Source organism: Marmota monax, unplaced genomic scaffold (assembly GCF_021218885.2).
Source record: "Marmota monax isolate L192 unplaced genomic scaffold, Marmota_monax_Labrador192_F-V1.1 WCK01_AAM20220418_F8-fsc00182, whole genome shotgun sequence".
In the NCBI taxonomy this organism is placed as follows: domain Eukaryota; kingdom Metazoa; phylum Chordata; class Mammalia; order Rodentia; family Sciuridae; genus Marmota; species Marmota monax.
In genome coordinates this window covers 3,280,147-3,305,651 of record NW_026693043.1, presented here as the reverse complement: position 1 = coordinate 3,305,651, position 25,505 = coordinate 3,280,147, and the positions used below count along the sequence as shown (strand labels likewise).

General features: G+C 38.3%; 1 protein-coding gene across 2 annotated transcripts in view; it reads left to right on the top strand.

The window, feature by feature from the left end:
- Efhc2 (EF-hand domain containing 2) overlaps positions 1-25,505 on the top strand; it is a 200,662-nt gene that overhangs the window by 113,285 nt on the left and 61,872 nt on the right. For both annotated transcript variants that reach the window (XM_058582489.1, XM_058582490.1), the window contains exons 9-11: positions 5,480-5,622; positions 8,358-8,554; positions 11,935-12,065. In XM_058582489.1, the coding sequence (XP_058438472.1) occupies positions 5,480-5,622; positions 8,358-8,554; positions 11,935-12,065 (471 nt within the window). The remainder of the gene's footprint in view (positions 1-5,479; positions 5,623-8,357; positions 8,555-11,934; positions 12,066-25,505) is intronic.

Sequence of the window (25,505 nt, the reverse complement as noted above, 5' to 3'; positions counted from 1 at the left end):
GCTTGTTCTGTGCTAGGAATACACTTCTATCAAACTCCTCCCACACAGTGACCTTGTTTCCATAGTAACTGGCACATTCGGCTGGAGACTTATGCATGAGTTTGAATGACCCAAGGTTTCAAAACTGTGAGAACCTAAGGAAGATGATCTCACAAACCATATAAAGATAGTTTCTTAATGCAAATAAAGAAAATGTGAATTAGAATATGAAATTATTCATAACATACATTGATTTTATATATTGCTATCAAACAAATTTACTGGGTGCTATTGTTATGAGGTTAATTCTGTCTACTATGAGTCATTGGAGGATATCATTTCAAATTAAAGCCTATGAGGTTTTTGATAGACATGGAGATCATCTTTATTGTCCAGGTAAACATCACTGCGATGACCTGCTGGGCACATTGTCTAGTCTGACTTGGGAGAACCAGAATAATTTCTTTGTCACTGTACCAGGCTGATTTAGTAACTTTGTTCTCTGTGTGCCCACAGTATTCTGCTGATTATTTCTCTAATAATATTACTACTACTCTGTTATACCATTAAGCAATTAGTGGTTACTGTCTACTAAATACTTTATAATACTTAGTATCATTTTATCCTCAAAACAGCCTTGGAAAGTAGATAATTACTGCACTCATTCTTCACTTGAGGGAACTGAGGCTCAGAGAGGCTCTGCAACTTGCCCAAACTCAAACAGTTAATTTTTAGTTGAGCTTGGATTTGAATCTCTTTTCTGGAGTACGCCTTTCTTATTGCAAAAGCTGAACTTATTACAGGTGTGAAGACTACTCATTTATGCAATTTATGGGCTCTCCCAAATCAAGAATTGTTCCTTGAGGTCAGGGACTGGCTTCATTGTTTCCCTAAGAGTTAGAACAATGCTGACTGCATACTTAGGGGCAGGTCAATATTTTATTCAATACGAAGAGTAATGGAGCCAGGTGTGGTGGCACATGCCTGGAATCCCAGTGGCTTAGGAGGCTGAGGCAGGAGGATCCTAAGTTTGAGGTCAGCCTCAGAAACTTAGGGAAGCTCTAAGTAACTTAGTGAGACCCTGACTCAAAATTAAAAAAAATAAAAAGGACTTGGAGTATAACTCAGTGGTAGAATGCCTCTGGGTTCAATCCCCAGTTACCCCCTCACCACAAAAAGAGGAGAGGATGAATAAGTGGACAGAATAAGAGAGTAAATATCCACTAATCCATTTCTTAAAGATGGAAGGAAGGGACAGATAGCTTCCTACCAGGAAGGTTAATATCCCATACTTATGCTATTCATAACTGTATAGCATCCAGAATTCATGATTTAATCTTTTTAAAAATATTTTAAGGTATAGATGGACAAAATACCTTTATTTTATTTATTTATTTTTATATGGTACTGAGGATCACTCCCAGTGCCTCATTCGTGTGAGGCAAGCATACCACCATTGACCTACAACCCCAACCTTCATGATTTAATATTAGTTTCTCATTTGTTCCAGATATTGTCCATCTGCTATACCCATCAGCCATTTTCCCCCTCTTTAAATTTTTTTCCCCATCAATAAAAATAAGCCTTCATGTGTTTCCCAACCACAAGACTCTATAGCTCTAGCTACTTTTGAGGCTTTTAGTAGATGTGTAGCTCGGGATTATCCATTCATTTTCTTGATCAACAAATATTTCCTGTCACCTGCTACATGCCAAAGACCAATCTAGGTATTTGCCATAGTTGTGATACTTCTATGAACAAAAAGACACAAAGGTCTAGGGTTGTGGCTCAGCAGTAGAGCACTGCCTACTAACATGTGTGAGGTACTGGGTTTGATCCTCAGCACCACATAAAAATAAATAAGATAAAGGTATAAAAAATTAAATAACATAAAAATTATTTTTAAAAAGACAACAAAAACAGACAGAAAGCCCTGCCTGCCTAGAACTTTCATTCTAGCTGCAAGAGGTACGTAAAAGATAAAGATAGTAAATAATACATAAAGGCATTATTTAGTATATATAATGTATTCAATACCATGGAAAAGTAAAGAAAGTATTAAGTTGCTGTGAAGAAAATAAAGGGAATTTGGGAGTATGGGGTTGATGAACAGCCCAGGTTGTAGTTTTAAATAGTGTGTTCTGATGCACCCAAGGGAAGAAAATGTGTTCCAGGCAAAAGGAACAGTCAGTGTAAAGGTCCTGAGCAAAAAGCGTGCTTGGGATGTTCAAGAACCATCCAGAAGGTCAACTGGATAGAGTAGATGAGTAAAAGGCAGAATACACCGAAATAAGGTAAGAGAAGTAATGGGATGGGATCACAGAGGGCCTTATAAGGAATCTTTTGACTTTGAATGAGAAGGAGGGAATCCCTGGGACATTTAAGCAGAGAAGTGACTTGTTCTGACTTGCATATTGAAAGAATCCCTCCAACACAGTGTTGAGAGTAGACTGTAGAAGACAATGGTAGAATTGAGACCAGTTATGAGGCTACTGCTGTAGTCTAAGAGGAAAATTATGGTGGCTCAGATCTGGGTGAATGCAGTGGAAGTGATGAAATTAAATAGTGGATTCTGGAAATATTTTGAGGGTAGAGCCAGTAGGATTTCCTGACAGATGAGATATGAGGTATAACAGGAGTGAGGAGCTAATGTTGTCTCTCAGGGTTTGGTCCTGAGCAACTGGAAGGGTGGAGTTGCCAGCCACTGAGATAGGAAAGACTGTAGATGAGTAAGTTTGAGGGCAAGAGCAGAAGTTCAGTTTTAGAACAAGTTTGAGATGTTTGTTAGCTATCAAGTGGAAATATTGAAAAGCAGTTGGATGTATGAGGATGGGGTACAATAAAGAGGTCTGAGCTAGATAGAAATTTGGAAGGCATCCGTGTGTACATAGTATTTTAAGTCATGATGCCAAGTTGTACTAGAGTCTTCAGACTGGATGAGATCATCAAGGGAGAAAATAGATACATAGAGACAAGTGCATGAATAAAACTTGGGATACCCCAAATTAAGTAATTGGGAAAAAGAAGAATAACCAGCAAAGGAGTCAGAAAAGGAACAAAGAGGTAGGAGAGAGCAAACCCAAGAGAATGCAAAATTCCAGAAGTCAAGCAAAGCAAGAGTATCATGGAAGAAGGAGTGGTCATTTGTGCCAATTGCTGCTGATTGGTCAAGTTAGATGTGGACAAAGGAAAAATTAAGCATTGGAATTGGCATTATGGAGGTCATCGTTAGCCTCTATAAGAACAGTTTAGGTAGAGCAGCCCTAATGAAAGTGTATTTAAAATAAAATGGGAGACAAATTCAAGGTGGTGATTATAGAAAATTGTGTTATATAGTAAAAGTTAAGACATGACTCTTGGATCTAGGAATTTATATATTTGGAACAATGGGAATAAACACAATTTGAAAACAACCAACTAAAAGTACAAGTCTATATAACACAAAATTGGGTCTGAATAGAAGATTAGCTGGAAGGGCAGAATATTGTGATAAAGAATGTTCAGAGAAGTTTGATAATTAGCTTCTTTGTCAAGGAAATATATGAAGACTCTTGCAGTGGTTCTTACAGTGTACTCTGGGGACCACCTCATCAGAATCTCCTGGGGTGCTTACTAATAATTCAGGTTTCCAGAGTCAGCTGGATACTGAGTCCATATCTCTAGGGATGGGGCTCTGGATTCTACATACTTAACAAGCTTCCCAGGTGACTTTTATACACAATAAACTTTGTGAACCGTTAGTCTTAAGATTTTATTGAGATTGTATTCTTGATTGATGAGATCGCCAGAACACTAGATTTAAGTGAAAATTGGGCATGTTGAAAAGTTCACACTTAACATATACACTTGTAAATTTATGTAAGTTCTATGAAGTTACATTAACAGTAGTATTAATTTGCCCAGTGACTAGACCTCATTTGAATATTTCAGGTATCTGAAAAGTTATTGGTTTTTCATGAGAGTGGGCTGATAAATGTATTTGTTAATTATAAATTCAATTATGTGCCAGAGAAGATAGTTGACAAAGCATAACTGGCCCCAGCACTATGTGAGGTCCTCCTGAGGCCTGAGAACTAGGCACTAAGAAAATATCAATGGCCTCTGGGATGTTTTGCCCAGGCTGCCTTGGAACTAGCTTTACAAATGGCTGCACTCTGTCTCACTTGAGGCCTCAAGCAGAGAATCTTGGCTCCATGCTTTCTCAGCCCAGGTTCTTGGATAATTTTAGAAAGGCACAGAGAAAAGCACTTTCTGCCTCTATGAACCAATATTACTATGCTTTTTATCACTGTGATTACAAAGAGTGCATTTTGGCATAGGAGACTCTTCAAGTAAGGACCTCTCTGATTAGAGTCATGACAGGGAAACGACAAAGGCCTGATTTGACTTTGTGCTCCTTCAGGCAGTGATTTTGATTTTCGAAGACCTCCCCAAGGCTTACTGTTTGTTACGAGGTCCACCTTTCACTAGCAAAGGTGCACAGACATGCTTCTGCTTAGAAACCATAAATTAACTTCTTCAGTGACCAACAAATCACCTCTGGGAACTTTTAATTCTACAGTTTAATCCCATGTTCAGCCTACTATTTTATTCATGCACAGAGTTTTAAGTTCAACCCCTAGTCTGTATGGGTATAGCTTTCTTTAACCATTTATTGAGTATAGTACTTACAATGTAAAAAGTGCTATATTAGGTAGTCGTTAATAAGACACATTGCTTTCCCTTGGAAAATAGACCTGCAATGGTTACTTGCAATACAGGTGATAAGCTATAAAAAAAAAAAAAAGAGGCTGGGCTGGGTTTGTGGCTCTGTGGTAAAATGCTTGCCTTGCACTTATGAGGCCCTGGGTTCAATCCTCAGCATCACCTAAAAATAAATAAATAAAATGAAGGTGTTGTGTCCATCTATAACTAAAAAATATTTTTTAAAAAAGGAAGAGGCATGACTGCTATTTGTTATAGCATTTGAAAGGGAAAAGTTAATTTTGCTCCCAATAGAATCAGGAGTGATGCTGGGGAGATAGGGGGAGAAGTCAGGGAGGGTTGGGGATATAGAGTACAAGGCAGAAGGGCCATGGGTGCCAGATAGTGAGTAGTAAAAAAATGGAGGTTGTCCCAGGCATGGACAGAGCACACCTTCTGGACTAGCTCAGGCAATGGAGCCAGGTGCTTGCCCTTCTATTTGACATGATTACTGTGATTGGTGCCAGGCTTGTCATTACAGAACAACTGATGAATGTGATTGTTTGAGCAGCATGTTTACGACATGTGTTTTGGATCCATTTACCCAGGACATGTAATGAATAAGATGTGTTTTAATATACTGAGGCAATCTCTCTGTATTTAGATTGAGAACCTTAATAAGAAGATGGTTGGACTCTTTGCACAGTTTAACCTCCTATTTTTGAAACCATAGCATGCCTCTTGCTGCCCACCCTCCAACCAACATGATATGTACAAGATTACTTGTATAACACTCTCTTATTTCTCTTCTGTTTAGCTATGGCAATGTAAGCAGTATACTCCGGTTTTTTGCAAAACTAATCACAGACAAATGTGCTGATGTGGACAGGATGTTTGTTATTTCATATTTTCTCAGCGATGATACACTTTCAGTGTTTGAACCTATAGAGAGGAATTCAGGTAAGAGACACACTCTCAGAGTATTTTCCTGAGAACATTTAATTGCCTCTTCATTTTGAAGATTAGGGAATATGATTCGAGTCTGTAGCCTATATGATCCCTGGTAGTAGGTTTTTAAAAAATCAATAGGTTTCTTTTGGCAAAAATGTTTTAAATGGGAGCTGAAATATACAAAATGATAAACAAGGAACAGTTATGGCTGTCTCAGAGATGGGGGGCCTGGGATAAATCCCTTTTGCCACTATTCCCTCTTTTTCATGAGGTAGTTCTATGGAACCCAAGTATTTAAAAATCAAGGTCTGGCTGCCACCAGTGCCACTCTCAGCCAGCAAGCCAAGAGAAAGTATATACTCTTGATAGTTCTGCCTAACAGATTTTTGTTGATGCTCTGACAAGAATTCCAGATATATAAATTTAATCTTCAGGATCCATCTTTCTCTGGCCCTTCTGTCTGTTAATGCTATTTGCACTCGGGCCTAATGGAATGTTCTCCACACTGTGCTGATTATATGGCCATTGCTGAAGAGATGTTGATTTATCAAACTATGGAACTGTAAGACACACACTCACACACTCTCTCTCTCTCTCTCTCATATATATATATTATATATACACACTTATATATACACACACACACACACACACACATATTATTTATATGGTGCTGAGGATTGAACCCAGTGCCTCACATGTGTGAAACAAACACTCTGCCACTGAGCCCCAGCCCCAGCCCAGGACTCTGTTTTTTGTCTCAACATATTTACATCGTTTATCTGTGCTGAAAACACACATTTGGAAAGAATAATCAGTGATGTGCTGGTTAACTGGCTCTTTGAAAAAAAAAATTGAAAGTCCTGATTTGTACTGTTTGTCACTTTCCTTGATGTGAATACCCCAATCACAGCCAGTTTTAAGAAGCCAACAGTTTAAAAAAACTGGCTTGCAAAATCTTCGAAAATTCAACAATTGGCTCTTGTGAGCTGGTATGAGCCCTTAGCGCACCAATGAGTAATGAATAATTTGTATAACTAAATCAAGACTCCACAGTGATTTGAATAGAAAATCTTACGATATGAAATTGAATAGGGATGAATATAAGTCATACTCTGAATAGTCAAAAAATCACATGTATGCATCTAGAGTGGGGAAGATGTGGCCAAGTAAATTGTAGCATGTGTAAAACAGAAAGGGTGATAGTAGTCAATGAAAAGCTTATAATAGTAGTGGCCATTACTCAGTACCTGCTGCTGTCCTTTCTAAGAACTCTAAGAGGTTAAGTTTAGTAGTAGTTCTCCAAGAAACAAATACTGAGACAGGATTATCTCCAAGATATTCCTTCAGGGGAAATGCTGGTGAGGAAAAATGTGGAGAGAGCCAGAGGAGACTGGGAGAGCCATCAGACTGCAGTACAGTTCTGACTCTGGTAAAGGACAGAGAGAAAGAAGAAGGGAGGTCTTAGACTGTAGTGGAATTCTAAGAAGATTTCTGCAAGGCTGAGCCAAAGCTGCTAGTTGGAAGAGCCCTTGTCTTTATAGGAATGGGCCAATCTTAGCATCTCTGCCTTGTGTAGTCATTTGTTGGCAGAAGCCTGTGGGAAGTATGACCTCGGCATATACTCGAGGATGGATTTCAGAACATGACAGCTGGGGTCTTCTACCAGTCATGTTCCCTACAATAGGTAATTTGAGAGGTACATTTTCCTGGGCCCCCACAAATTTTGTTTCCATATTACCAATGAGAATTTACAGAAGTTCAGAGAGGTTAAATAACTCTTAAAGATCATCCAGCAGGCAAGTGACAGAACCAGGATGTGATGTTGCTTTACTTGGCTTCAAGGCCTGTGTCTTTCCACCACTTGTGTTATCAGAATGTGGTAGGAGGATCTGATAGTGATGTAGTAGTGACCACAAAATCTCATCTGGTCTCAGACTGTATTCACAGGTCTGTAGATTTCAGTTCTGATTCAGAGTTTCAGTTCTGATTCAAGCAAACTCTGCTTGCTACTTTCCAAGAGGTCAAAAACCAATGCCTGGAAGAGAACAGATGAGTTGTTGAGAATTCTGGGAAGTAAAATACATGATGAAAAACTCAAAGAAGCAAAGATACTTTACCTGTTAAAAATAAAGTTAGGGGGTTAGGGATATTGTGGTAGAGTGTTTGCCCAGCACACTTGAGGCCCTAGATTCCATCCCTAGCACTTCAAAATAAATTAAATTAAATTTTAAAAAATATGTAAAAAAAGTTAAAGGGACCCCCACAGTTGTCTTCAAATACTTAAGAAATCTCCTTCACAGAGGTGGGACAATTTACCCTTAATTTGCACGTCAGAATAAGTGCAAGACAAATAAGTAGAAATAAGCACAAGTGAGACATTTTCTAAATGGTACTATTCAAATGTGCTCCAAAGATGAGTAACCTCCTGATGTTACACACTCCCAGTATGCTGCAGGAATATTTATGTAGCAGGTCTTTGCTATGTGTTTATTTGATTAGGAAGGGAGAAAGAAGAAAAAGGCTAGAATACTATACCATGTTTTTTTTTTAACACATTCACCTAGGAAGTCTTATTTCTTTGTCCACTGCTTCATTCCTCCCTTTAGTCTGAGAATAATAGACAATATGAGTTCACAGGTAAGTTGTATAGTCTGTGTTTGAGGATGAAGCAACTCTAAAGGCAAGCCACATGGTTCTTTTAAGAATAAAGACTACCCATGAACTTTTCTCTCTTTCTCTAGGGCTCACTGGTGGGATGTTTTTGAAAAGAATTCGTGTTAAGAGGCCTGGACAAGAAATCTTTAAAAGTGAACTATCAGAATATATCAAGTCTGAGGAGCTGTATGTTGGAGCCAAACTGAATGTGAATGGCTACCTATTTCTTTTGCTCAATGCTGATGAGTACACCTTAAACTACATGGAGAATAATACAAACAGGGTGAATTTACTTTGTATAATTCTTCACTTGCCTCTCAGCCCTCTGCAATGTGTGTTTTTCTTTCTCTAGGGGCTTTTCTTCTTCATCTTGCCACTGTTTTACATTGTGCATTCACACATGTGGGCATGAATAATGGATCCGTGCAGCTTGGCCACAGGTCCCATCACAGAGGCCAGGTCCTTGTCTCCTCTGTTTACACGCTTGGCTCTCCACTGCCCAGCATCACGGATTCCAGGAAGAGGCAGGAGGCTGGCCCAGGGTTGAATCAAGTTTCCTGCATTTTCTGCTGACACTAACAATGTTTTCAGAAAGAAATTCAGCAAGTATAGGAAAGGAAGTCAGTCCGGTGCCACACACTGTGCCATCCCAGTTAATTGGCACAGGCCAACAGAGAAGGCCAAGACCGGAACAAACAGAAACCCCAAGGGAACTCAATAGCTTCTGGGGTTGCAACTTCCTATAACTGTGGCCACCTGAGGCCTAAAAAAGACTTTAAGGAGGAATTGGCCCTAGTGAGCTCAAAAAGTTTTTTTTTTTTTAATTTGAATTAAGGTGGCAGATGGTTACCGTTCTTAAAAGTGCTATTATGGCAGTTCTGTTCAGTAAAAATAACATTTGGGAAAAATCTTAATTTTGAATGTGGACTCATTCAGTGTGCAAACGTGTATTTGGGAATCATTGCCTAATATTGAAAAAATCTGTCTGGAAATTTTTTATTTTAAAAGTTCACCTGTTACATAACAATATTTATGTGCCATTTATATACTACAGTACCAGTTTTGTCTTATTTACATATAAAATGCTCAAGGTTAAGTTGTTAGCACCAGTCTCTCCATATAATACATGTGTATCCCATCTTCCATATCGATTTGGGACTTCTGAGAAGCAGAAGACAGAGTTATAAATGCAAGAGGTGTATTGGGGGAAAGACCTCTGAAGGACAAAGTGAGGGAGCAGAAGGAGACAGTGGGTGGATGGAGTCTTCAGACCAGAATTCAGGTCTAATTCCTGTTGAGGCTAGGAAGGAAGGGTGGATGGGAAGAACCTCATCTGGGCCATGCAGCTTTGAAAAAGTCTCAGCCAGGCAGAGGGAGAGCCCAGAGCAAAGACTGCCCATTTGAGACACCCAGAGTCAGGCAGGAGTGCCCAGCTCTGCTCCCCCTGCTGTGTTCTATTACTGAGTGAGACAGCCAAGGGAGACTGTGGCATCATTAGGGATACTGCATTTGGACCGTGTGTAGATCTAGAAGTTGTGGCAGCTGGAGGCTGTTGGCTTGTGATGCTCTTCTCCACAGGGTCTCTCTTGATAGGAGGCCTGAGCAGCCTTGGCTGCCACTTCATGTCTCCATTTGTGATATTAGAGATTTGGGTTATCATAAAAGCATGAACCATCAGCTATATAAAATACTGAACTCAGGTAAGAAACTCTATAATTGGGGAGTTAAATTTCTGGAGACCAGCAGGCCTGGATTGGAAATCAGACCCCATACTTTGTAGCTGAGAGACCTAAGCCATGTGTCTTCCCTGACCTTCATTTTCCTCATCTTTGACATAAGAGTAACAAGAATGCCTGTTTCATAAATTTGCTAGAAAGATTAGATGTGATGATAATGTGTGACGTGCTTAACTTTATGTGGCCTATAGAAAGTTCAGTTGTTGTAACTATTATAAATTAGCATTATATTTCAAAATAGAGGGTGAACCTATGCCTTAATATAAAATATACAGACAGTTCCCAATTTATGATTGTTCAACTTAGGGTTTTTTGACTTTATCATGGCATAAAAGCAATATACATTCAGTAGAGACTGTACTTCAAATTTTGAGTTTTTCTCTTTCCCTGAGCTAATACTGTGCAGTCCTATCCTCTCTTGGCAATGCTGGGCAGTAGCCATAAGCCACAGTTCCCAGTCAACTCTGATCACTAGGGGAAACAATCCATACTCTACAGTGTGCTGTGTTACTAAGCCAGGATATTTTCTGGGCTAGGTATATTTAGTGCACATTTTTATTTTAGGGTACCAGGGATTGAACTCAGGGGCACTCAAGCACTGAGCCACATCCCCACCCCTATTTTGTATCTTATTTAGAGTTAGAGTTTCACTAAATTGCTTAGTGCCTTGCCACTGCTGAGGCTGGCTTTGAACTTGCAATCCTCCTGCCTCAGCCTCCTGAGCCACTGGGATTACAGGTGTGTGCCTGGCTTATTCAGTGTATTTTTGACTTATGATGTTTCCAAATTACATTGGGTTTATTGGAGCATAATCCCATTGAAAGTCAAGGATTACCTGTATGTAAAAAGGTAGGTATAGTTTTTTTTCCCCTCTTTTTCCTTTTTTCCTCATGCTAGAGATTGAATCTGGGGTTTCAGGCATGCTAGGCAAGCGTTCTACCACTGAGTTGCACTCTCAGTCAAAACATATATAGTTTTAAGGAATAAAGAGCTTTTCTTCTTTCAGAATGATAAAAGCATGATAGGACATTATCTAGTATCAGCATCTCAAGTGAAAATTACATTATTTTAAAACTACTCTTAACAAGGGCATACTAGGCAGAGGAAGATTAATATACTCTTTAATACCAGTCCGAGGAGTCTTTTCAAAAGAGCTAATAGATCCTATCATGGAAATACATGAAAGGAAATGCAAAAAAGGAGAGGGAGTGGGGGCCTGCAGTGGGTGCCAAACCACCTGGATCATTTTGTGGTGGAAGAGAGGGAGCTTTATTCTAAATTACCACCAATGTTTTTATTCTAAAATTTCATCTTCTCATTTTTGATCTTTTAGCTGTAATTATTTATAACCTTGTGCTTTACTGAATTGAATAAGAAATATTCTTCCTAAGTCAAAAGGCTAATCACAGGGTAGGAGACAGGAACAGTAGACTTTCTGCATGAGTATTACACTGCCTGTATGGATCTTTGACAACTAGCTGTGCTCTGATCAGTGCATTGCCTGGGTAGCCAGAAGTTTCTGGGGTGGTAGGGGGGCATTCTAATAAATGGAGAAAATGAGGGTCTACTTATCCAATTTTGAATCCCCATTCTCTGCTTTAGGGTTTGCCAAAATATTGGGCCCATGTCCAAGGTTATAGGGAGGAGGCTGAGGTGGAAGCAGATTGTTTTCTTATCTCTGTAGCCTGCTGTCTCTTAAGTTCATTTCTCTCAGATTTGGGGCCTAGGCTAATGACACTTGTTGTCTTAAAGGCATAGCTCAAGAGATAACAAAGCTAGTCATCTCTTCTCTGTGTTGGTCTCTATACAAAGGCATTTCTAGCTAACTTTGGGTTTACCATGTACAGTCTCTTTGCTGGCCATCATAAATATTGGGCTCCTGAAGTTTCAGGTATATTTAAATATGTCTTTCATTTCTCTCTTCTAGTTTCCATTTAGCAGCATCGAATTTGCCCTACAAAAGCTGAAAGACTTAGAATCGAAATCAAAAGATATCAAGCAGGTATTTGCAGCTGCTGACCCTAGACACACAAAGGTTTTGGATTATAATACATTCAGGTAAGCAATATTCTGCTAGCAACAATCTGTTTCCAGCTCAAGATTGTCTGAAGAGCACAAAGAACAGTTGCTTTCTTCGTGTCTCCTAGTCAGTTGACTATAGGCTTTTTATTAGAAATTGGCATTTTGCATTTGTATTACTTTGTGGTCAAATTTGGGCTATTAATATTCTAGTAAGCTTTACATTATAAGTTTTTAGGTAGGAACAGAGACTGAAGAAAAGCCTAGGAAGTCAGATGCTCACATTGTCTTATAAATCATGGTGTTGAAAGATCCAAGGAATGCTGGGAATAGTGCATCTGAATGATAAAGGTAGAAAAAAGTTCAGCTAAGAGTTCCCTTCAAATCTGGGAGACAGAGAAGGGCTATATCCCTAGGAATGCAATAAAGTTGGAAAAGATAATGAAAACTTTACTGATTAGCAAGAGAAAAGGTGATGTTATGTATCTGTGTATATGTATTCTCATATATAGATTCTAAAAGACAAAAACATAGGAATTGAAGGGGAAAATCTGACCATAGTTGGACGTTTCATAAAAAAATCATGAACAATAAAGGTTTTCTCTAAGGTAAAGCTGAATCCCGTGACTGTTCAGTGACTGACCTAGGCAAACTTCCAAACAGCAGAAACACAGAGAAATTCAAATTCAGGGTCTAAGTACAATTGTGAGACTTCTTAGCTTGAAAACAAAGTGAACAGAGCCTTCAGGAGAATGTAAATTAAATCATGGATGGAGGACAAAGGGGACATTCTCTTTAGGCTGAGAATTCTGGCTTCTGAAAACAATAGTGGCTGAAAGCTATATAGTAAACTGGGCTTGATGCAGTCAAGATGTGCACTGAGAAATGAGGAAGCGAGCCCAGGCAAGGGTAGCAGGGAGGTCTTTCCAACTTTGTGTCTACAGTTGCCTGTTGCATCACTACCTGGTGGCCTGGAGCCACCAGGAGGCCCACAGTGCCCCAAGAGCTCATTTGTTGTTTTAACAAAGCTCTTTTGTGTCTCTAAAATGTTCTTTGGAGAGAAGCAGTCAGAGGACATATTTTTATTGTTTATAATTCCCAACCTTCTGGGATCAATAAGAATTTATAGTCCTTTGTTATTGTTCATAGTCACATACACATATTCATGGTGTTTTGGAAAATAAATGGAGGCAGAGTAAAGAGCAAAGATAATTAATTACTCAGGCCATGGACTAATGGAAAGCAGTGGAGGAGAAAACAAGAAATTTCCATCAGAAATGAGGGAGCGGTTTTGTTTTATTATTTTGTGTCCTTTTACAAAAGCATCCATTCTCCCAGTACTCTTGCAAAGTCTATTGGAAACGTTTTAGTGAGTTCATGGGGGCTTTTTGGGAAGCATTTAGGCCAAGGAGGATCTCCAACCAGGAGAAATTGCTCTGCAGATGGAGGCCTGACCTTAATTGTGGGTGGGATAAAGGACTACCACACTGCTATTGGAGGGGTGGCCTGAAGGCACTGCATGCTCAGAAAGAAAAAGCTCCCCATCCCAGAAATTCCTTAAGACTAAAATCACCTTAGGTTATGCCTGGCCTGAAGAAATCCTCCAGTGGCTTGCCATTGTCCTTACAATAAGATCCAAATATTTGACTGCGGCCAATAGGATTCTGTTTATAGTTCCAGCATCGACACTTCTTTTTCTCCAGCCCTGTTCTTTGGCCTCCCTGGTTGCTTTTCAGTTTCTCAAGCACATTCAGCTCTTTTCCTGCATCCATGCCTGTGCATGTGCACTTCCCTCTGCTGGGAAGGTCCCCATCATCATCCTTTCCATGTTAATCCTAGGATTCATCCCCAGAGGGGCTTTTTTTTCTCTATCCTATCTAAAGTAATCAAGAAAAGAGATTTATGTAGCTCACAATTTGGGAGGTTCCAAGGCATGGTACCAGTATCAGTTCAGCTCTGGTGAGGATCTCATGTCAGATACAGCATCATGGTGGAGCACATGTAGGAGAGATCGCATGGCAAAATAGAGTGGGAAGGGACTAGTCTTTCTCTTTCATAATAACCCTCTCATGAGAACTAACCAGGGTCCAATTGATACTGGTCTTGAAAATCAGGATCTCAGGATCAGGTCCTCATTCCCCTGTTGTTAAAGATTAAATACGAGAGAGAGAGAGAGAGAGAGAGAGAGAGAGAGAGAGAGAGAGAGAGACAGACAACACACACACACACACACACACACTCCTCCAGAGAGGAGGGAGCCCAGAGATGATACCTAAGGGAGTGGGGATATCTTGTCCCTTTATAGATTTCAGGTTCCTAGGTTTCCTTACTTCTCATGCTTACATGACCAAAAGGCAGGAAGAGAGCCATCCAGGGGGTGATTGCTTGTGTTATGTAAGTGTGATCCTCTCCCACCCCCCAGACTATGGCTGTCTACCCATTTCCTTTTCTTTTAAAAATTTGTTCTAATTAGTTATATATACATGACAGTAGAATGCATTTGACACATCATACATAAATGGTGTATAACTTTTCATTCTTCTGGTTGTACATGATGTAGAATCACACCTGTCCTGTAGTCATACATGCACATAGGGTATCCTTCCTATCCCCATACTCCCTCTCCTCCCTTCACTCCCCTCTGTCTAATCCAAAGTACCTCATTTTTCCCTAGCCCCGCCCGCCCCCATTGTGAATTAGCATCATATATTAGAGAAAACATTTGGCCTTTGGTTTTGAGGGATTGGCTTATTTTACTTAGCATGATATTCTCCACCTCCATCCATTTACCTGCAAATGCCATAATTTCATTCTTCATTAAGGCTGAGTAATATTCCATTGTGTATATATACCACATTTTCTTGATCCATTCATCTGTTGAAGGGCATCTAAATTGGTTTACCTATTGTGAATTGAGCTGCTATAAACATTGATGTGGCTGCGTCACTGGTCACTGTAAGTATGCTGATTTTAAGTCCTTTTACCCATTTCCTTTTCTTTGATAATCAGCTACCAGTTCTTTGCCCCATCTCATGATGAGAGCTACATTAATCACTTCCTAGGGCAGTGCCCCCAGAGACCAAATCGCCTTCCATTAGGCCTTACCTCGTAAAGGTCCTATCACCTCTCACATTACCATACTGGAAACCAGGGTTCTAAATACATCTGCACTTGAGGGGCAAATCACATATAAACTGTAGTAGTCTCCAAATGGGAGTATAGACCAGGAGTCAAGATGTCCTGGTTCATATAACATGTTTGGGGTTGGATACTCACTGAGTTCTCTGGGCTTGGGTCTGCCACTGTGTTTGGCCCACAAGTGTGGGTCCCTGCACGTTGTCTTCAGACCTCTTTTTTGCTCCTCACACCCTTGCCTATACAAAGACAAAGGAACTACATATCTAGTTACTTTTCATATCATATTCTAATCTATCCTTTGCTCTCTAGCTAATATTTTTCTTTTATTTATGTGTGTGTGGGGGGGGGCCTCCTCTCATCAGAAGGTAATCTCTTTGAGAGTGAAGACCTTCTCTCTCTTGTTTTCTGCTTTAATCTTATCGCAGTGTTAATAAATGTTAGTTGAGTGGCTACATTTTGTTTATCCTGACTACTTTGGCTCTCACCAATAGGTTGATGTCTCCATTTTAGTTCCTCATTTTCAGACCCTTATCCAGAATGATAGACTTGAAAATACAGACATCTCTAGGATCTCTCCCCTTTGAATATCCTTAGGCATCCTGAAATAACTTCCCTTAAATTAACCTCATTTTCTTCTTTCAGATAATTGCAGCTCGGGATGGTATCTTGGTAAAGTTTACTATATGTGTTCCCAGAACCCAGGCCTGGGTTCAGCTTGTCTCTCCCCTCCCTCCTATCTCCACCTCTCCCATCCATCATATGGAATTGAACCCTTTGGAAACTTTGCTTACCATCCATTCCCAGCTTCATTTGCATCACAGTTTCCCCTGACTCTCTGGAGAGCTGCAGAACTGATCTTTTCTTAACTCTCATCCTGCAAAGTTTTGTTATAGTGACCTTCCTGAAGTCTGATTAGGTCATTCTTGTGCTCTGAACTCTGCATCAGCTCCCCATTGCTTGCAGGACTAATTCCAGCTTCTCAGCATATCATGTGAGATCTGGCCCTTGTCTACCTCTTCCTCCTTATTTATATCTTGCTAGAAGGATATGTCTGTAGAAGCCACCATTTATTGAGCACTTACTATGGGCCAAGCAATGTGCCAAAATGTTTTATATCTACCATCCACTGGAAGCCACTTATTGAGTTGTTACTTGTTTATTTCCCTGCCTCCATGATCCTGCCAAGTACAATAGATGTTTGTTGAATAATTTAACGAATGATTCTATTTCTCAAGGAACATTCAGTCTACAGCCTGCAGCAAACAAATAAATAATTGATTATCTTGCGTCAGAGAAGGGCCATCTGTCTCTGGCTTACTGGAGTCAGGGAAAGATAGACCTGACCCTCACCAGTCAAGTGAATTGGGTAAGCCACATTCACCGTCATGCATCTCATTCTTTGATCTGTATTATTAGTCCCTATGGGCCTTTCTATATTTTGCTATTCTGAAACTCTTAAAATATAGGTTTATAATACACTTATAAAGTGTTCTCTTTTCAAATTTGTGTGTTGAAATCATAGAGAAGAGTAGAGACAGGCAAAGGTGGATTGTTAGGCTTCTGTCCAGTGTAGCTACCTGGCCCTCTCAGTATATTCTTGGTGCCTCAGAGCCCAGACCTGCTGTGTTGTCCAAGCCCTGGCATTCCGCTTTCTTCTCTCAGGAAAACCTCAAAGATAGGAGCCAGTAAACTACCTCTGCACAGTGGAGTAACAGGTAGGCCTCTCAGAGACATTGGTCTTAGGATAGACTTGATGGATGCAGGGATAGGTCAAGAAACAGTAGAGAGTGGTTCTGCTTTTTTCACATGGGCAGGGAACATTTTTCTTTGGCTTTGTGAGTGTTGCCCACTGTGCCTCTACCTAGATCTGTTTCTCTGCAACCTTTTCTTTACAGTCTGAGATTTACCTATGAGAACTTCTGATTTATCAAAAGAGAGCAGAGGGTCTTTCTCAGAGCGAGGGCACATTTTATCAGGGAGCAGGGCAGGGTCTAGGTTTGGCAGGGCTAGTATTTCACAAAATTGGGAACATGGGTAGGTGGGGCTTTCCAGAGCAGGCTGTGGACTCTAAATTACATGTAGCTTCAGCGGTGAAGGCCCAGTGCCAGGGAAGACATGGCCTGTCCCTTCCTGTGGCCACCTTTCTGAGCCTTGATCTGCCCATCAGAGTTGACATTTGACCCCATGTAACTTGTGCATATTTTGGCCCTCTGTGTGCTCATCTCTTCTCCCTACTTGGGCAAAGTTCTTAGAGGGCAGTGGCCATAATCAGTTCACCCTTGTGTCTTTCCCAGATCCCTCCAGAACCCACAGTTCTTCCTCAGACCTCTATTATTAATCGTGGGTCAGTAGTTCTTCTATGAACATCCATATAATAAATTCCTTCTAAGATTTAGAGCCTCGGGAAATGTTCTCACTTATAAAACTGAAATTCTTCCTGAGGGAGGTAGTGTACTATAAATAGATCAGATCACACTGGTTTTGTAGTCGGCAAACCCAGATCTAAATCTCAGCTCTCTCATTTACCAGCTTGGTAGCCTTGGGTAAGTTGTTCAACAATTTTTTTCATCTAGAAAATAATGATAATAATGCCTACTACATAGAGCTGTTGTGATGAATAATAAATTTGATACAGTTTATAAAATTCTTATTGTAGTCCACTGACTAGTGCATGGTAGACACTCAAAAAAGAAAGAAAGAAAAACAAAGAAAACACTTTATCCCAATATGGTAACCTGGTGTCATCAAGAATAGTTATATGAATCTACATGCCATTTTCAGTATTTCAGTAAGGTATATTTTTACCTGTGATGGAGTCATCTAAAACATTAATAAATGAAGTTGGAAAAGAACCTCTTAAAAACTTTGAGGCCATGAACATGGAAAATAATAAACATCATTTGTGGATCCAGGTTGGGAAACATTAATATAATCTAACATGTTACTGTCCTTACTTCAAGGAAGCAGATTGTAAATTTAGTGTTTAGAACATGGTAATGATCTCATTGTGATTTATCTAGGATGGTTATCTCTCCCTTTGAATGGCTCTGCACTATCTTTATTTGGAGTACTCTGTGTACATTGCTGTTGGTGTTTTTATTGTAGGCTAACATCTTTTAAGGAAGCCACTAGTCTATGAATCTGTATGAACAGAAGCAAAAACAAAGATAAACAAACACATAAATTCCAAACACACTCAAACATAGGTTCTTATCGTGAATCAAAGCATCTGCTTTGTCAGTACTCATAGCATATCTTTGAGAACAGCATTTTGAGCCTTCCTAAAAGCATTAAATATAAATAATGTGATGTGGTAGAAAGAAAGCTGGCCTGGGAATCAAAAAAGATGAAGGTTTTTTATTTGCTTCTATCACTGCCTGGTGGTGTTGTTTGTAGTGGTGAGGGCTTAGTTTTAGAAAAGCAAAATCTTCTCTGGCTAGTTAGGCAGAAAAGGAATTTATTAAAAGGATTCTGGGTGGTTCACAGTATCTTTGGAAAGACCAGAGAAATAAGCTTGAGACTGAATTTTAGGAACAAAGCCCAGAACTGGGCTGTAGAAATATCTGATGAAAAAATGACCTCTGTTACCACTGTCCCTACCCATGAGTCCTTGCTACACTTGCATTGTTGCTAAGAACTCCCTTTTTTTTTTTTTTCAACCATCACTACCACCACTTTTGGCCACTTTTGCCTCTTACCACCTCTGAGAGCTGAACCCCTCTGACACCAAACATGGACCCTATTGAGTTGGTTTTCTCCTGTTATTGCCTTCTCAATCAACATTTTCTGAAAACTTCATGATTAGTGGATTCTGGGTCATGTGCATGTTTCTAATTGCATGGAAGGCCAGGAAATTGAACTTGGAACATAGTATGGGAATTTACCTAAATATAGGCAGGGAACATAGTATGGCAGGGAATATAGTATGGGAATTTACCTAAATATAGAAAGGCTACTTTAAAGGTACCGTTTGTACAAAAGTTTCAGTTAGGTTGATTAAGTTCTGGAGATCTATTTGTACAGCATAGTGAATATAGTTAATAATACTGTATTCTTGAAAATTGCTGAGTGAATCTTAAGTGTTCTTTACACATACACACACACACACACACACAAAGGTAATTAGTGAGATGAGGGATCTGTTAATTAGCTTGATTTAACCACTTCACAATGCATAAATATATCAAAACAATGTACAATGTAAATATATATAATTTTTACTTTTTTTATACCTTTTTTTTTTTTTTTTTAGTTTTTTTTACGTGGTGCTGGAGTTCGAATCCAGTGCCTCACACATGCTGGGCAATCGCTCTACCACTGAGTTACAGCCCCAGCCCCACAACTTTTACTTTGTAATCATACTTTAATAAAACTGGGAAAAACTAAAATAAATGAGACCATTTTCATTTGCTGTGAATGTTTTAGAGATATCAAACCAACATGAACTAAACAGGGAACACAAATGTATATTGACATTAAGGACTAAACTCCTTGTTTGCGACCAAACCAAGCAACACACCTACCTAGTTTTAGTAATTGAAAATGCTGTTTTGACTTACCAAGCAGCTAAACAAGATTCAAAGCCCTTCCCTACACTTGGCTACTTTCTGAGTATAAATTGCTTTATTTAATTTATTTATTTTTGTGAGTTGCTGAGGGTGAACCCAGTGCCTCACACATGCCAGGCAGGCACTCTACCCCTGAGCCCAGCCCCAGCCCTATAAATTGCTTTAAATGAAGGTGTTGGATTAGATACAAGATTAAAGATTGAAAACTGGCAATTGTTTTTGTTGTTGTTGTTTATTTTGTTTAGTGTTTTAAAGTTAGGAGTTCAAACATAAAAATTTATATATCTAGTACATCTTGGAAAATAGAAATGGAGCTATATTTTCCCATGACAGTAATCAGTTGCAGGTGAGTGGCACCTGTCTTCATTCAATAGAACCATTTCTCTGCATTTCTTCCCAGTCTCTCTAATCTTTATTGTTTTATCCAGGGCTTAGATCATTATAAAGCCCTCTTTTAGCCATAAAATTTTATTATTTTGTTACCCTAGGTATTATGGAAATAAGCATGTAGGAATCACTGCATAAATAACCCCGAATAGAACTAAAGGCTGATTTTTTAAAATTAGAAACCAAACATGACTGTGTGCCTAGAAAATTCACAATAACCAATTTAAAAATATAACTACTAAGAATATTTGGGGGCTGGGTTTGTAGCTCAGTGGTAGAGCAATTGCCTAGCACAGGGGAGGCACTGGGTTGGATCCTCAGTCCACATTAAAAAAAATAAATACATAAAAAATAAAAAATAAAGGTTATATTCTTAAAAAGTATTTGGAAAAGTAGCTAAATAGAATAAAATTATATACACAGCAGTAACCAATTAGGAAATGTATTGTGAAAGGGGATATTATTCACTGTATTACAAAATTAGGAAAGCCCTGGTAATAAATTGGACAGAAATGTGTAAGATTGAAATGAATACAATTTAAAAACTTTATGATATCTCTGGATGGGAAGACAATATTGTAAAAATTCTAATCTGTCCAAATTAATTTGTAGATTTGAAACAATTGCAATCAATATTACAATGTAGGTTTTTGTTATTGCTGTTGTTAGATTTGGTTTTGTTTCTCAGGGTTGAGGAGAGAAGTAGGCCCATTGAGTATGAAGGTCCCTTTTTATGGACTTTAAGATACGGAGAACATTTCAAATCACTGGATAAAGAATGGGTTATTAACAGAGATTTTGTTGACAATTAATTTGAAAATGTTTTATATATTTTTATTTTTGATGGAGCAGTTTCCAAAAACCATAAGGGAAAGATTGGCTGCAGAAAAATTTTATATTTCCCTAAAGCAAAAGATGCTATAAACAACCTTTAAAATATAAGGGACAGCCAGGTGCCATGGTGTATGCCTGTAATCAGAGCAGCTCAGAGGCTAAGGCAGGAGGATCGCCAACCTCCACAATGGTGAGTTGCTAAGTAATTCAGACCCTGTCTGTAAATAAAATACAAAATAGGGCTGTGGATGTGGCTCAGTGGTTATGTGCCCCTGAGTTCAATCTCTGGTATCCCCCCCCAAAAAAATAAGCAAGGGACAGACTGAGAGAAGATATTTGCAACCAACATAAGAACTGGGGGATTAACATAAGGACTTAAAAAATCCTCCTATAAAATCAACATATAAAAATGAGTCAAAGATAAGAATAGATAGTTCACTGAAGAAATACAAATGGTTTTTAAATGAAAACCTGCTCAATAATGATGCAGCTGAAACAACAATAAAACATTATTTATACATATTATATCGGTACAATTTTAAGATAATAATGTAACTGACTCCAGGTGAGTGTGTGAGGTAATACTCTCATTTTCTATTGACAGGAATTTAAATTATTCAGCATTTGGGAGGGCAATTGCCAGCATCTAGTATTGAGACACTTTTACTTAGTACTTGAACTTTAAACATTTTTTATTGGGAAAATTGTGACAAATGTATTGACATGTGTGTTGCAAAGGGGTGCAAAAGCATGGCCGCATGCAGATACATACATGATATTTACTGCAGCAAACTTTGTGATAGCAAATATAGCAAATGGACAAATCAAATGTCCGACAGTTGGGAAATAGTTGGATATAGTCTACTGCATCATTATTCTTTAGCCATTAGAAAACCTGAAGTGAACAAATATGCATACCTGAAGAAATGTTCATTGTATCAGTCAGGACTGGCTACTTAATGCTGCAGTAACAGGCAATTCCAAAATCCCAGGGAATTAAATCAACAAAAGATTATTTCTTGCTCAATCTATGTAGCCATTGTGTTTGTCAAAGGAATTTTGTTCATAGTCTCTACTCAGGGACTGAAGCTCAGAGAATAGTCACTACCTTGAATGTTGCCAGTTACTTTGCCAGAGAAAGGAGAAAACTTCAGAGGGTTAAGTACAGCAAATTCTCACCTGGGAAGAAATACATATCATTTATACCCTCAGTTTACTGGCCAGTACTAGTCACAGGACCCCACATTGTGCTCAGAAGAAAAAGGGAAATCAAATTTTGGTAAACACCACTGACAGTTACCACATTATATTTCATGCTGTTTTCTAGATAAATCAAAATTCAGAACTAAGTATAATATGATCCTATTTATGCCAAAAGTTTGAAGGTTGTATGTGTATGTATATTTGTATAATTATTTCAAGGAATGTACATATATTAAAGAAATTCTCGGGGGCAACACACTTAAGACTGGGTCTCATTTTTGTTTTTGTTTTTGACAATGAGCAATTGTAGAAACAAACAAACAAACAAAAATAAATTAAAATGAAATAAAACCCAAACAAATAAAACCAAAAAGCCTGGGCAAAGAGCTTTCTGAACATTTTTCAAAAATAACATTTTTATTTCTTTCCTCAATTTTCATAAAGAGCTAATGGCAGATGCTGGCAGAATGTTCTGGGCAAAAGTCAAGAGGCTCAGAATCATAATAGAGCACTTTATGGATTGTTGCAGTTGATGTTCTACTCTAATTATTCATGAGAGTCAAGTAATATTTTTTAATATATTTTCTTAGAATTTCTACATTGTGGGTCCAAATGTTTTATAATATGTAATTATAAAATTCTGGAACTTTAAAATTAAATGTTGAGATAGAGGAATTTTTGTAATTTTCAGATTCTAATGAGATTAGACCCAAAATCTTGTTCATTCATTTTTACCCAGTAATTCATGAAGATTTTTAAATGTTAAAAAATTGAAAGAATCAAACAATGAACACCCATATATCTACTTGTACCATGTAAGATTTACATCTTACTTTATTTGCTGTGTGTGTGTGTGTTACTGAGGACTGAACCTAGGGGTACTCTACCACTGCACTATACCTTCATTCTTGCTAAGTTGCTGAGGCTGGCTTTAAACTTGCAATCCTCTTGCCTCAACCTCCCAAATCACTTGGATTACAAGTATGCACCACCATGCCCAGCTTTTTTTCCCCTTTACTTTTTCACACATCTCTCCATTTATACATCCCTTCATCCTTCCATTAATTCATCTTAATTTTGGTACATTTCAAAGAAAATCACAGATAGTTACTTCCCTCTAAATATTTCAGTGTGCTTGCCACTTATTTATAGTTTTTTTTCCTTTGATATGTAGCTCAGTGGTAGAGTGCTTGCCTAGCACTGGGGTTATGGCTCAGTGTTAGAGCACTTGCCTAGTATGTGAGACCCTGGGTTCGATCCTCAGCACCACATAAAAATAAATAAAGGTATTGTGTCCATCTACAACTAATTTTTTTTATTTTCAATAAAACACACAAACATTAAGTTTACATTTGCTGAGTTTTACAAATGCATATATCTGTACAACCCAACTTTCTATTAAAACATAGAACATCACCATCACCAAACAAAATTTGAACACTCTCCATCCCAGTCAATCACTGCCCACATTTCCCATTCAAGAAGCAGCAACTGAGCTAGATGTGGTTGTGCACAAATATAATCTCACCAATTTAGGAGGCTGAGGCAGGTGTATTGAAAGTTCTAGGCCAGTCTCAGAAACTTAGTGAGGCACTAAGCAACTTAAAGTGACTTCCATCTCATAAAATGAAAAGGACTGGGGATGTAGATCAGTGGTAGAGCACCACTGGGTTCAATTCCCAATACCAAAAGGAAAAAAAAAAGAACCTAGCATTCTGATTTTTTCTCCATTGATTTTTTTTCCTGTTCTAGGATTTCATACAAATAAAATTAGTCAGTATGTACATTTTGTGGCATCTTTTATTCATTTTTGTTTCTCCTAATTACATATCTAGGAATGGAATTGTTGGACCATAGAATAAGTATATGTTTTGTTTTTAAAAAATCTTCCAGACCATTTACCAAAGTGGTTGTGCTAGTTTATATTTCCAAGTCCAAATTGTCAATCTTTGTTTTCTGTAATCTGTTTAAGAAGCTTTTGGCTACCTCAGAGTCACCAAGATATTTTCTGTGTTTTTTTTCTGTTTTATAATTTTAGTTTTCCTCTTTAAGTACATGATTCATCTCAAGTTATTCTGTAGGTGATGTGAAGTAGGATTGAGGTTTATCTTATATTCTTAAAACACATATTTGAAATACTTATATTATGGTCCAGAATATATTAAAGAAAAAACCTAAAGCTTTAAAATATAATTTTGAAATGGAAGAGTTTTTATAACTTTCAAATTCTTAGTAAATTAGTGACAATGTCTTACCATTCTTTTTCTTCTGTAGTATAGTTTTGACTATTAAAATTATAAATTCTCCTTGCAAAGGAAGCTGAAATTTTTTTATTATATTTATTTTTTAGTTGTAGTTGAGCACAGTGCCTTTATTTATTTATTTTTATGTGGTGCTGAGGATTGAACCCAGGGCCTCACATGCTCTAGGTGAGCACTCTACCGCTGAGCCATAGACCAAGCCCCATGAAAGACTGCTTTTTAAAAAATATTTTTCCTAATAATTTTCAGCAATTTCCTTATGCAATACATTCCCATGAGAACAGAAGAATCCTCACTATTATCCTAGCTAACAGGTGAATGCTAATGATATTGTTAACTAAAGGAAACTGTGTACCATGTGCAAATGGTGGATTGTAGTTTCCAAAGATGGTTGCAACAGTATTTCTCATCCATTATACTCACTTATAATGTTAACTTGATGCTCCTTCTACTGAAAGGTGGGACATTTTCCCCTTGAATCTTGAGTGAGTTTGTCACTCATATGTAACCAATAGAATGGGACAGGTAATGCTGTGTGACTTCTGAGGCCAGGTCAGAAAAGATGTAGATAATTATGTATTGTGTGCTGTGACACTTGCTTTTGGAACCCTGAACTACCATATAGAAAGTCCTACCACTCTGAGGCTATCATGCTATGAAAAAGTTCAGTCTATATTAAAAAATAAAACATATATATGTGGTAATTTAATTGGTAGACTCAGCTGAGATCTGTTGATGGCCCTTGCCATGAATGATTCAAGTCCCCAGTTACAGAATTTTCCAAGTTAAAGCCTCAGACATTCTTCTGTGCTCTGTCTGAATTCCTGACCTACAGAATCCATGAACAGAACAAGATGATTGTTTTTAGCCTTTTATTTTTAGGGTAATTTGTTTAACAGCAATATTAACTGGAGCAGTTCATCAATGCATTCCAAGGAATTAAAATAAACTAAGTATTTAATCTTTGATTTTTAGGGGACAATTTGATATCATTTAATACCTCAAAGTCATGGCTTCCTAGTTCTTGGATTATAGATATGGGGAAATCCTGTGCCACACCTTGGAAGTTGCTGTTGTGAAAAGATCTG